General features: G+C 36.7%; 1 protein-coding gene across 3 annotated transcripts in view; it reads left to right on the top strand.

Moving 5' to 3' along the window:
- Positions 1-7297, top strand: part of EXOC1 (exocyst complex component 1) — a 64367-nt gene extending 57070 nt beyond the window's left edge. For 2 of the 3 annotated variants that reach the window (XM_021701565.1, XM_021701564.1), the window contains 3 exons: positions 1096-1295; positions 4922-5116; positions 6761-7297. In XM_021701565.1, coding sequence (XP_021557240.1) covers positions 1096-1295; positions 4922-5116; positions 6761-6913 — 548 coding nt within the window. In that variant the 3' untranslated portion in view covers positions 6914-7297. The remainder of the gene's footprint in view (positions 1-1095; positions 1296-4921; positions 5117-6760) is intronic. The other variant, XM_021701566.1, reaches the window with a different exon arrangement.
- Positions 7298-12398: the final 5101 nt, after the last annotated feature.

The raw sequence follows: 12398 nt of genomic DNA, 5'->3' as shown, positions 1-12398 counted from the left end.
GCCTTTGCCAAACTGCCTTAGAGAAAGGTTATACCAGTTTAGTGTTCTGAGCAGTTGATGAAAGTTTTCATCACATCTCATTAATGCTGAATATCAAGTCTTTTTTTTTTTTTTTAAGAGAGAGAGAGATAGTGAGAGCAGGAACACAAGCAGGGGGAGTGGGAGAGGGAGAAGCAGGCTTCCCACCAAGCAGGGAGCCTGATGTGGAGCTCAATCCCAGGACCCTGGGATCATGACCTGAGCTGAAGGCAGATGCTTAATGACTGAGCCACCCAGGCGCCACTGAATATCAGTCTTTTTATTCTTTGTCAACTTAATAGACTTAAATTGATTTTATTTATGGTGTTTTTTTTTTTTTTTACTATGCAAGAGCTTTGAAATTTCATGTCAGATTTATCCATCTCTCCCTTTATGATTTTTGGACCATCTGTAAAAAAGTCATGCTATCACAAAATTATTTTGTTTAAAGATTTTATTTATTTATTTATTTATTTATTTGACACAGAGAGAGAGAGCACAAGCAGGGGGAGCTGGAGGCAGAGGGAGAAGCAGGCTCCCTGCTGAGCAGGGAGCCCAATGGGGGACTTGATCTCAGGACCCTGGGATCATGACCTGAGCCGAAGGCAGATGCTTAACCAACTGAGCCACCAAGGCATCCCAAAATTATTTTTTTAATTAGCTTTATTTTCCTTAGTACTTGTGATTATATTTGTTTGCTTTTTACATTTTTAAGTACTTGAGCGATTTAGAATTTGTTTGGCTGAAAATGGGAAATAGGAATCCAGATTTATTAGTGTATTCAAAAGGACCAGGTGGTTGTCCTAACACATTTTGAATAATTCATCATTTCCCCCACTGATTTGAAAAGCCACCTTTATTATATACTACATTTCCATATATATATATATATGACTATTTTAGAGTGATTTTTTTATTTGGGCTAGGTGGATATGAAGACCCTTCAGAATATCTTAAGTCCAGAAATGTGCTTACTTCTTAAACTTACAAATGAAAAAAATCACATAAATATTTTTATAGCTAAATATGGTAATACTCATGTCAGGATGTTATTATGTTTTTCTTTTTTTATTTTAGTGGAGAAAGTAGCAAATGAAAGCCAGAAGACCCCCAGGGATGTAGTTATGATGGAAAATTTTCACCATATTTTTGCAACACTTTCTCGTTTGAAAATCTCTTGTCTAGAAACTGAAAAAAAAGAAGCCAAACAAAAATACACAGATCACCTTCAGTCTTATGTCATTTACTCTTTAGGGCAACCTCTTGAAAAACTAAATGTAAGTATATATTCATTCAGTAGTATTTTCCTGATTTTGAACCTCTATACATATATTTACGTATGAAAAACATAAGACATTCATCCTAAGTTTGCTCATGTATTGATGCAAAGGTTAATGAAGGAGGGACCCAGTTATCAAAGGTTCCAGTGTACTAAGATACTGGTAGATGCTCTGTATGTTCTTATTTTAATTGCTGTAAACAATGATGTGGGGTGAGGTAGTGTCAACCCATTTTACAGATGAAGAAACTGAAAGTAAACTTGCTTGAAGTTACAGTAACTGGCAAGTAGCAAAGCTGGTTGATGAACCCTAGATTAGGCTTTTCCATTATACCACACTCTCTTATTTCATACCTCACAAATGGCTGATCTTTAACCTTAGTTCAGATGAAGATTTCAAAAACTTTATCAAGATAAAAGGAAAACCAAAAATTGTTTTTTTCATTGCCTTTTTCTTTCCCTTCCTTTCCTGAACTGAGTCATTCCCCACAGCATATTTGATCATTAAAATTAAGAAAGGATGGTTTGGGGGCACCTGGGTGGCTCAGTCGGTTGAGCCTCTGACTCTTGGTATCAGCTCAGGTCATGATCTCAGGGGTTGTGAGGTCAAGCCTCGCATCAGGCTCTGCACTCAGCAGGAGTCTGCTTGAGGATTCTCTCCCTCTGCCCCTCCCTCCGCTTGCGTGCTGTCTAAATAAATAAATATATAAATATATATATATATATTTTTTTTTTAAGATTTTATTTATTTACCTGAGAGCGAGAATGAGAGAGAGAGAGCATGAGAGGGGGGAGGGTCAGAGGGAGAAGCAGACTCCCTGCCGAGCAGGGAGCCCGATGCGGGACTCGATCCCGGGACTCCAGGATCATGACCTGAGCCGAAGGCAGTCGCTTAACCAACTGAGCCACCCAGGCGCCCCTATAAATATATTTTTTAAAAGATTTTATTTATCTATCTGCTGTCAACAACAAATACTTAAAATATATTTAATCAAGTACAGAACCAATTCCTTCTAAAACTTAAGAACAGATATTCCTTTAGGGTAAAAGGTCTGTCTTAGACCTAAATCCTATGTGATACTTAACTGCAACATCAGAGGCATTCCTGTGAAATCAAATTTAAAGCAGAAACATTGCTACATCCTTTAATATTTAACATTGTTATGGAAGCTCTAGCCAATGCAATAAGACCTGAAACATAAATAAAAGATATAGAAAGAAGAGTTAACGGGGCACCTGGGTGGCTCAGTCAGTTAAGCATCTGACTCTTGATTTCAGCTCAGGTCATGAGCTCAGGGTAATGAGCTTAAGTGCCCGCATCAGATTCTATGCTGAGAGTAGAGCCTACTTAAGATTCTCTCTCCCTCTCACCCTCCCCACCCTGCTCACATGCACTCTTTCCCTCTCTCTCTCTAAAGAAAAAGAGAGTCAAGATTATAATTACCTGTATATAATACATTGAAATTACTGATCCATGAAAATGTAGCAGGATTCAAAATAAATATATAAAAAAACAATTTATTTTCTGTGTGTCATAATCAATTAAAAGTTTATGTAGAAACAAAAATTTAAAAGCACCAGGAATAGACTTGTCAAAACAATTATTAGCAAAAACATAGTAATAATAATAATAATTTAATGAAGAACAAACAAATAGTAATTGCCAAGAAAATTTTAGAGAAAAATAATGAGAGGGGGATTGGCTTTTCAGTATTAGATCAGATTGTATAGTGCTCAAATACAGGCATGCCAATCAATAAAACTACATATTTAAAAAACAAATATATTTCAAAGACAACCTGAGATGAATATTTATAACAATCCAGTAGTCAGTAATATAAAATATAAAATACCTTTTTAAAATCAATAAGAAAAGCAGTAGTATCCCAATGTATAAATGGGCAAGGGTTCTGAATATACTGTGAAACATATGAAAGCAGGCTAACTTCATTTATAGCCAAAGAATTGTGAAATAAAAAAACAAATCTTTTTCACTCATCAAAATGCAATGATTTCTTTAAGTTGTGATAATGCTGATGATAATATGGTAAATAGCAGTCTCATGTACTGTTAACAGAAATAGAAATTGATTGAACTTTCCTGGGAAGCAATTTATGTGTATGAAGAATCCTCAGAATACTTACCATTATTCTCCTCAACTGAGGAATTGTAGTCATAGAAATTTGTGCTGAAAAGTAATCAGTAATGTGGGTAAATAGTTATGTATGAAAGATACTTGTGACAATTGTGTTTATAATAAATTTCTTTTAATCTGAGTAGATTTTATCAACTTTAAAAAAAAAAAAGTGAAAAATGTTAAATATCCAATACTGGAGGAATGAATGTATAAATTATAGTTCAGTCATTAGATGGAATATTATGCAGCCATTAAAATTTATACTTTGGAAAAAAATATAAATATTATGTAGAAAATACAGCATGCGGGGCGCCTGGGTGGCTCAGTTGGTTAAGCGACTGCCTTCTGCTCAGGTCATGATCCTGGAGTCCCAGGATCGAGTCCCGCATCGGGCTCCCTGCTCAGCAGGGAGTCTGCTTCTCCCTCTGACCCTCCCCCCTCTCATGCTCGCTCTATCTCATTCTCTCTCTCAAATAAATAAATAAAATCTTTAAAAATAAATAAATAAATAAATAAATAAAAAGAAAATACAGCATGCAATATTATAATCTCACTTATGTACTCACATCAAAAGACGAGAAGGAGGGGCGCCTGGCTGGCTCAGTCGGTGGAGCATATAACTCTTGATCTCAGGGCTGTGAGTTCAAGCCCCGCTTTGGGTGTAAAGACCACTTAAAAAATAGAATCTTTAAAAAAAAAAAAAAGACTAGAAGGAAATCTAAAATGTTAACACAGTGAATAAATTTCACTGTTTTATAAGTAGGGTTTTTTAAATTTGATAATAAAAGCAGTGCTTAGCCATTATTAATTTTTTTTTACATTTTTATTTTTATTTATTTTAGTTTCTTTTTTTTTTTCTTTTTGTAGTTTCAAGTTTTTATTTAAATTCCAGTTAACATACAGTGCAATATTAGTTTCAGGTATAGAATTTAGTGATGCATTACTTACATACAACACCCAGTGTTTATCACAGCAAATGCCCTCCTTAATACCCATCACCCTTTGAGCCCATCCCCCCACGCACCTCCCTTCTAGCAACCCTCAGTATGTTCTTTGTAATTAAGAGTCTCTTATGGTGGGGCACCTGCACAGCTCAGTCGGTTAGGCATCTGCTTTTGGCTCAGATCACGATCCTGGGACCCTGGGATCAAGCCCCACATTGTACCCCCTGCTCAGTGGGGAGCCTGCTTCTCGCTCTCCCTCTGCCTGCTACTCCCCCTGCTTGTGTGCTCTCTCTCTCGCTCTCTGTCAAATAAATAAAATCTTTAAAAAAAAAAGCCTCTTATGGTTTGCCTCTCTTTTCGCCCCCTCTGTTCATTTCTTAAATTCCACAGGATTGAACTTATATGGTATTTGTCTTTCTCTGACTTATTTCGCTTAGCATAATACTCTCTAGCTTCATCCACATTCTTGCAATGGCAAGATTTCTTTTTTTGATGACTGCATAATTGTATATGTATTCCACATCTTTTTTCATTTCCTTGAAGCATTTCTTTGAAGGCGTTGAAGCTCGAGTAGCACAGGGTATAAGAGAGGAGGAAGTAAGCTATCAACTTGCATTTAACAAACAAGAACTTCGTAAAGTCATTAAAGAGTATCCTGGAAAGGAAGTGAAAAAAGGTCTAGATAACCTCTACAAGAAGGTTGATAAACATTTATGTGAAGAGGAAAACTTACTTCAGGTATGCTTCGTTCTGTTAACCATCCTAGATTGCACATCTTAAAATGTTTTGCTTTTCTCCAAACGAGTCCTCTAGAAAGGCTACAGATTTTCTAATTTTAGTGCAGGAGGAAATTTCCATAAAGTGCCATAAAGTACAGACCAGACTAATGAGTTGTGAGGAAGAAAGGAATAATATTTATAATATGTTTATATGGCTATTCCTATTTATTTTATATTTCTGCTGTATTGTTTTGAGGCATTAGTTGTTTTTCTTTTGTTTGGGGGTGGGGCAGAGTTTTTTTAGGCTTTTTCTTTGTTTTTTAGATTTGAGGGGAGTAACTAAATGGAATAGAGTATAGTACAGTGGAGTAATTCTGAGCATGGGAGCCAGAGTTAGAAATGGGTTCATAATCTGGCTCAAGATTAAGCTGCATGACTTTGGGCAAGTCACTTAACCTCTCTGAGCCTCAGCTTTCTTATTTGAAAAGTGGAAATAATACCTCTGTCATAGAGTGGACACTACTATTATTGTCACTGCCATTTTATAGGTAAGAAAATCAGAGCTTAGAGAGGTGGAGGAACATGACCAAGATCCCACAGTGAATGGATGGTAGAGCCAGATTTAAACCCCAAATTGGGTCATTTTTCTTTATGAACCATACTGAAAGGCCCAGAGATGAGGGAGAATAATTGACTTCAACATCATCAAAGCCTTTATTGCATTTGTGTTTGCCTCTGAAAGTCAGATAGTTACAGATAAAGTGAGAGGAGTCGCAGGTGGAAGAAACACCATGAGCTAAAAGATGTAAAGCAAAAAGTGTAATACTGTTTAGTACGTAGACTTAAGGTGACAGGAATTTAGGATTTATGAGATTGAGGGTTTACAAGGAAAAATCCTGGAAGAATACATTCCCTTATCTGTTGGGTAGTGATGACGGTCATAGCACCCACCCTCACCAGGTAGTCATGAGACTTAAATAGAATAATACGTATGTAAAGTACTTTGTACTGTGCTGAGACAGAGTAAGCATCAATAAATGTCACCTGTTAGTATTAGCGAATATGTCAGTGTATATATCAGATTCTGCCTTGATAGTTATCTACATAGTAGTTTCCACTGCTAAATCATAAATCACTGGATTATATATAATCTATCTCATTTTAGTATCCCTTATGGCATCAAGCAATGTTTTGTATCATCAATTTTAGATAAATGTTTAAACTTTCATCTGGAATGAAATTTAAGCAGTAAGTGTTGCATTTCATCTAATTACTAGTCTTAGTTCCATGTATAATTGTGCATATACACATCTCTATTGGATATTGTAGTAGCTATAATAATAGCTAAAATGTAATGAGTGCATACCATGTCAAACACTGTTCTAAGCACTTTATATACATGCACTCATTTAATCCTCACAAGAAACTTATGAGGAGGGTATTATTGTTACTACCCTGGTTTACAGATGAGGAACTTGAGGCCTAGAGCAGTGATGTAACATACTCAAGGTCACATATCTTGTAAGTAGAAGGAGCAAAGATGCATGTTCTTAACCATTACACTCTGCTAAAATCTTAGAATATATCTTGACATTATTTCTACCTACTTGATTATATATTTCCTTTCATAATTTAATGACTTGTATCTTCATTTTTATAATAGGTGGTGTGGCACTCTATGCAAGATGAATTTATACGCCAATACAAGCACTTTGAAGGTTTGATAGCTCGCTGTTATCCTGGGTCTGGTGTTACAATGGAATTCACTATTCAGGACATTCTAGATTATTGTTCCAGCATTGCACAGTCCCACTAAAAAAGAAGAGATAAATGAAAGAAGTGTCTACTATTTTATTTATATATATATGGGAAAAAAAAAGATTTAGCTGCTAGGGAGCCCCTGTTGCTTTACGTCAACAGACTGGGTAGGAGGAATGGTTATATACAACTTGCCTTATCTGTGTGATTAATAACACGAGACCTACCTGTTGGAGGTGGTCACTTGGCCATAGGTGCTAACAGAGGCATGTGAAAGGAAGAACAGCAAATTAAGTGTCTCAGAAAGTGACAAAACCATACTTTTGACAAGTTTATTTAATCCATTGTGGTAGAAAAGGTACAACTCCAATAAATGTATCATTAAATGTTTAAAAATTAAAAAAAACTTCTGAAGAAAAGATAAATGAAAAAAGCACTCTGAGTACACCAGACATTATTCAAAATTATCAAGTAACTGTTTTGAGAACCCAGACTTAGAACTTTATGTATTATTAAATGTCAGATAAATGGGTAATACCATACTACAAATATTCAAGAGCAAAAGTACCAATTTATGTAGCAGTTTTATTTGCCCAATAGGTTGTGTACTAACTTAAAACATTTGTCTCATCACAAAATGCCCTTAGCATTTTTCTGTGACTGAACAGAAAGTTTTCTTTTATTGCCTACTTTCTTGTGTTTGTCAGTGGTTGTCCTGTGTGTAAGGCATTGGGAGTTCTTCAGTTTTCACTAATTCACTATTGCCTACAAATCATGGAACTACTAAAATAATTGTACAGAATTTTTTTCCCCTCTGTCTAACTAATGTGTATATGGATAAGGGATCTTGTGATGTTCAGTTGTAAACTTAGATTCTGAGAATTAGGTGACTCTGTGTGGCAGTGAATCTGAAATAAAGAAATTTTCAAAAAAATTTTTTTCAGAAAAGTTAAAATTTGATATTCTTAGATCTGTTCTATGCTATTTTTTTATAAAAGCAAATTCTTACAAAATCAGTATACAAAAATTAATTACATGTTCATTTACCACAAAACACTTAAAAGTGTAATAAGAAAAATAATAATAGCATCAAAAATATTTAGTATTTAGGACTAAATCTCACAGAACACTGTACTATGGATTGAACTGTGCCTTCTCAAAATTCATACATGGAACCCCTAACCCCCCCCAACAGTGTGACTGTATTAGAGAGAAGGCCTTTAAGGGGGTGATTAAGGTTAAGTGAGGGGATAAGGATAGAGCTGTGATCCAACAGAACTGGTGCTCTTCTAAGAAGACACCAGAGCTCTTTGTCTGCCATGTGAGGACACAGCAAAAAGGCAGCCATTTGCAGACCAGAAAGAGAGCTCACTAGAATCCAACCATGTGGCACCCTAATCTTGGACTTCCAGCCTCCAAAACTGAGAAAATAAATTTCTGTTAGCTAGCCCACTCAATCTATGATATTTTATTATGGCAGCCTGAGCTAAAAATACAAGATGTATAAGACCTTTAGGAAGAAAATTATAAAACTATTGAAAGATAATAAAGAAGGCCTAAATAAGTGGAGGACTATTTCATGCGCCCAGATAAGAACACGTAACAGTAGAAATGACAGTTATTCTCAAATTTAAAGGTTCAGTACAGATTTCCAATTTCCAGTCCTATCCATAAGAAACTTAAGTCACCTCTCCATTCTAACAAGTGAAAAGCTGAACAAACTGAAAAATCAACTCTTCTTAGATCTGTAAGAGCAGTGAGGTCACAGGGCAAACGACTGCCACAATCAGAGAGACCCAACAGGAGAATACAGATTATCATGACTTACTGGACCAGAAACCCCCAAGCTGAAACATCCTCAGGAACCAGTGTCCAGGTAGGGAAAACTGAACTGTAATTGACAAATTGACAAATGGCTTGAGGCTGAGTGTGGGTTAAGTCTGAGAAATAACTCCTAGTCATTGGGAATCCCTCAAATATTTGTGAGTTTTACCTCCTGTAGTTCTACCAGTGAATGTCAGAAAAATCCCCTTGTGCTTCTGGCAGGGGGATGAAGAAAGGATCCACTTGGAAATACGGCAGAGTATTCTACTCCTGACAAATTGTGTTCTCAGGAGAAACATTTAACCAGAGCTTAAGTGACCTAGGAGAAGGGAAGTACCCAGCTCCAGCTGGCTCTAGCCTTACACATGGAGGAAGAGAAATACCCAACTTCAGTCCATTCTATGTCATCTTTTCCCACATAAAGGGGGGGAGGAGGACTGAAAAACACAGGTAAAGTTGTGCCTAGAGGTACAGGCTCAGTAAAAGACCTATTCATAGGACTATATAACATTGCCTCTCCCCCAACACCCCACCCCCACATTACTAATGGCCTATTTACAGCAGTTCCTTTTACCTAGCACATCACATCCGGCTATCAAGGAAAAAAATTACAAGACATATTAAAAGCAAAAAAACAGAATTTAAAGGGACAAGCATCAGAACAAGACTCAGATATGACAGGGTTTGGGGAATTATCAGAGCAGCAGTTTAAAATAACTATAATTAATATGGTCAGTGCTCTCATGGATAAAGTAGAACACATGCAAGAACAGATGGGCAACGTAAGCAGAGACAGAAATTCTTTAAAGAAAACCCAAAGGAAATCATAGTGATCAAAGCACTGTAACAGAAATGAAGAATGCCCTCGATGAGCTGCTTAGTAGATTGGACACAGCCAAGGAAGGAATCTCTCTGAGCTCGAGGATATCTCAAAAGAAAACTCCAAAACCAAAAAGAAAAGAGAACAAAGACTAGAAGGGGAAAAAAACAAAAAACAACAGAATATCTAAGGCCTGGGACAACTACAAAAGGTATAACATGCATGTAATGGGAATACCAGAAGGAGAAGAGAGAAAGGAACAGAAGAAATATTTGAAAAAAATAATGATTGAGAAATTCCCTGAGTTTGTGTCCAACACCAAACCACAGATCCAGGAAGCTGTTCCAAAAAACAAGCAGAATGAATGCCCAAAAAACCACACCTACACGTATCATTTTCAAGCCTCAGAAAATGAAAGGTTAAAAAAAAAATCCTGAAAGAAGCCAGAGTAAAAAAAAGTCTTCACTTCTAGAAGAACAAGGATAAGAATTACATTCAACTTCTCAGAAACCAGTCAAGCAAGAAGAGAGTGGAGTGAAATATTTAAATTATTGAGAGGGAAAAAAACCCACCCACCTAGAATTCTATACCCTGTGAAATTATCCTTCAAAAGTGAGGACAGATAAAGAGTTTCTCAGATGAGCAAAAACTGAGGGAATTTGTTGCCAGTAGACTTGCCTTAAAGCAAATATTAAAAGAACTTATTGGGGTGCCTGGGTGGCTCAGTCAGATAAGCGTCCAACTCTTGATTTCGGCTCAGGTCATGATCTCGGGGTCATGAGATTTGAGCCCCAAGTTGGGCTCTGCACTCAGCAGGGCGTCTGCTTGAGATTCTCTCCCTCTGCCCCTCCCCCCCACTCATGTGCTCACTCTCTGTCACTCTCTCTCAGATAAATAATCTTAAAAAAAAAAAAAACTTTGAAGAGAGGGAAAAATAAAATGAGGTGAAACCAGAGAGGGAGACAAACCATAAGAAACTCTTAATCATAGGAAACAAACTGAAGGTTGCTGGATGGGAGAGAGGTGGGGGGATGGGGTAATTGGGTGATGGACATGAAGGAGAGTACATGATATAATGAGTACTGGGTATTACATAAGACTGATGAATCACAGACCTCTACCTCTGAAACCAACAATACATTATATGTTAATTAATTGAATTTAAGGAAAAAAAAGAAAAAACTTTTTTAGAAGGAAAATGATAGTGAAAATGAGTGAATTTTAGCTACACACAACATTGTAGATAAGTACCAGGAAAATAATGTCGGATGAAAAAAAATCACAGAAGAATGCATACAATATGATTATATTAATATAAAATTCAAAAACCTTCAAAATTAAACACTATGTTGTTTAGAGTCACAAATATGGTAAAACTAAAGAAAAGCAAGGGAATGATGGCAAAATTCTGGAGAGGTGATTAAGGGGCAGGAAGGGAAGGGTTGGTATCTCTTAGGTACACATAGGATTTTTTTTTTAAGATTTTATTTATTTATTTGAGAGAGAGCAGGGAGAGCAGCAGGGCAGAGGGAGAAGCAGGCTCCCCGCTGAGGAGGGAGCCCGATGTGGCACTCAATCCCAGGACCCCAAGATCATGACCTGAGCCGAAGGCAGACGCTTAACCGACTGAGCCACCCAGGCACCCCCAGATACACATATGATTTTATTTTTTTAATTTATTTTTTAAATTTTATTATGTTATGTTAGTCACCATACAATACATCATTAGTTTTTGATGTAGTGATCCATGATCCATTGTTTTACACATATGATTTTAAAGGCATATTATAATATTCTTAAACTGGGCAGTGGGCACATGAATTTTATTATATCATGATTCTTTATCCCTTACATATACCTTATAAATCTTATTTTATATCAGTTCAACATTTAACTTAAAAACACTAAATCAGGGGCACCTGGGTGGCTCAGTTGGTTAAGCAACTGCCTTCGGCTCAGGTCATGATCCCAGGGTCCTGGGATCGAGCCCCGCATTGGGCTCCCTGCTCAGCGGGAAGCCTGCTTCTCCCTCTCCCTCTACCTGCCGCTCCTCCTGCTTGTGTGCTCTCTCTCTGTCAAATAAATAAATAAATCTTTAAAAAAACAAAACAAAACAAAAACACTAAATCAGATTTGTATGTGTGCATCTTTATTGATATACAATAAAACCTGAACATTTAGAGGTAACAATCTGGGACCAAAAGAAATTCATTGACTTGATCAAGGTCCAAGCCAAGTATTAACAGAGCTGATACTCCACATTGACACTGAACTCCCTCTCCAGGTGCTGGCCTTTCTTTTTCTCTAGGCTAACAGGAATGATACAAATACACATCACATCCAAGGACCAAACACTATCTAGTATCTCCACTAACAGGCAAAAGCAATGGATGACTCTCACCAGCCACAGTTTTCTGGACCCTTAGATCTATACTGCTGTTTGCTAGAAGGGAACACTGAACTTCTAAACAAAATGCTGAAAATGATAATTTAAATAAAGAATAACTGTAAGTTAAAAAGTACTGAGAAAGTAAAAATAGCTTTACCGGGTTGAATATGTAATAGACTGGTGTCAAAGGAGTAAGATTATGAATCCTCATAGTTCATGTGCTTTGGGATCCTCTGCATCTGTGCTTTTCAAACTTTAATGTACATATGAAACAAATGGGGATCTTGTGAAATGCAGATTCTGATTCAAAAGGTTTTGTGTGGTCCAAGATTCTGCATTTCTTTTTTTTCCTTCAAATTTTATTTAAATTCTAGTTAGTTAACATATAGTGTAATCCTGGGTTCAGGAGTAGAATTTAGTGATTCATCACTAACACCCACTACTCATCACAACAAGATTCTGCATTTCTGACAAGATCCCAAGTAACATCAACGCTGATGCTCTAAAGGC

The sequence above is a fragment of the Neomonachus schauinslandi genome, chromosome 2 (assembly GCF_002201575.2).
Source record: "Neomonachus schauinslandi chromosome 2, ASM220157v2, whole genome shotgun sequence".
NCBI classification, from domain to species: Eukaryota; Metazoa; Chordata; class Mammalia; order Carnivora; family Phocidae; genus Neomonachus; species Neomonachus schauinslandi.
The sequence above is the reverse complement of the archived record's forward strand: the minus strand, read 5'-3'. Positions and strand labels throughout refer to the sequence as shown.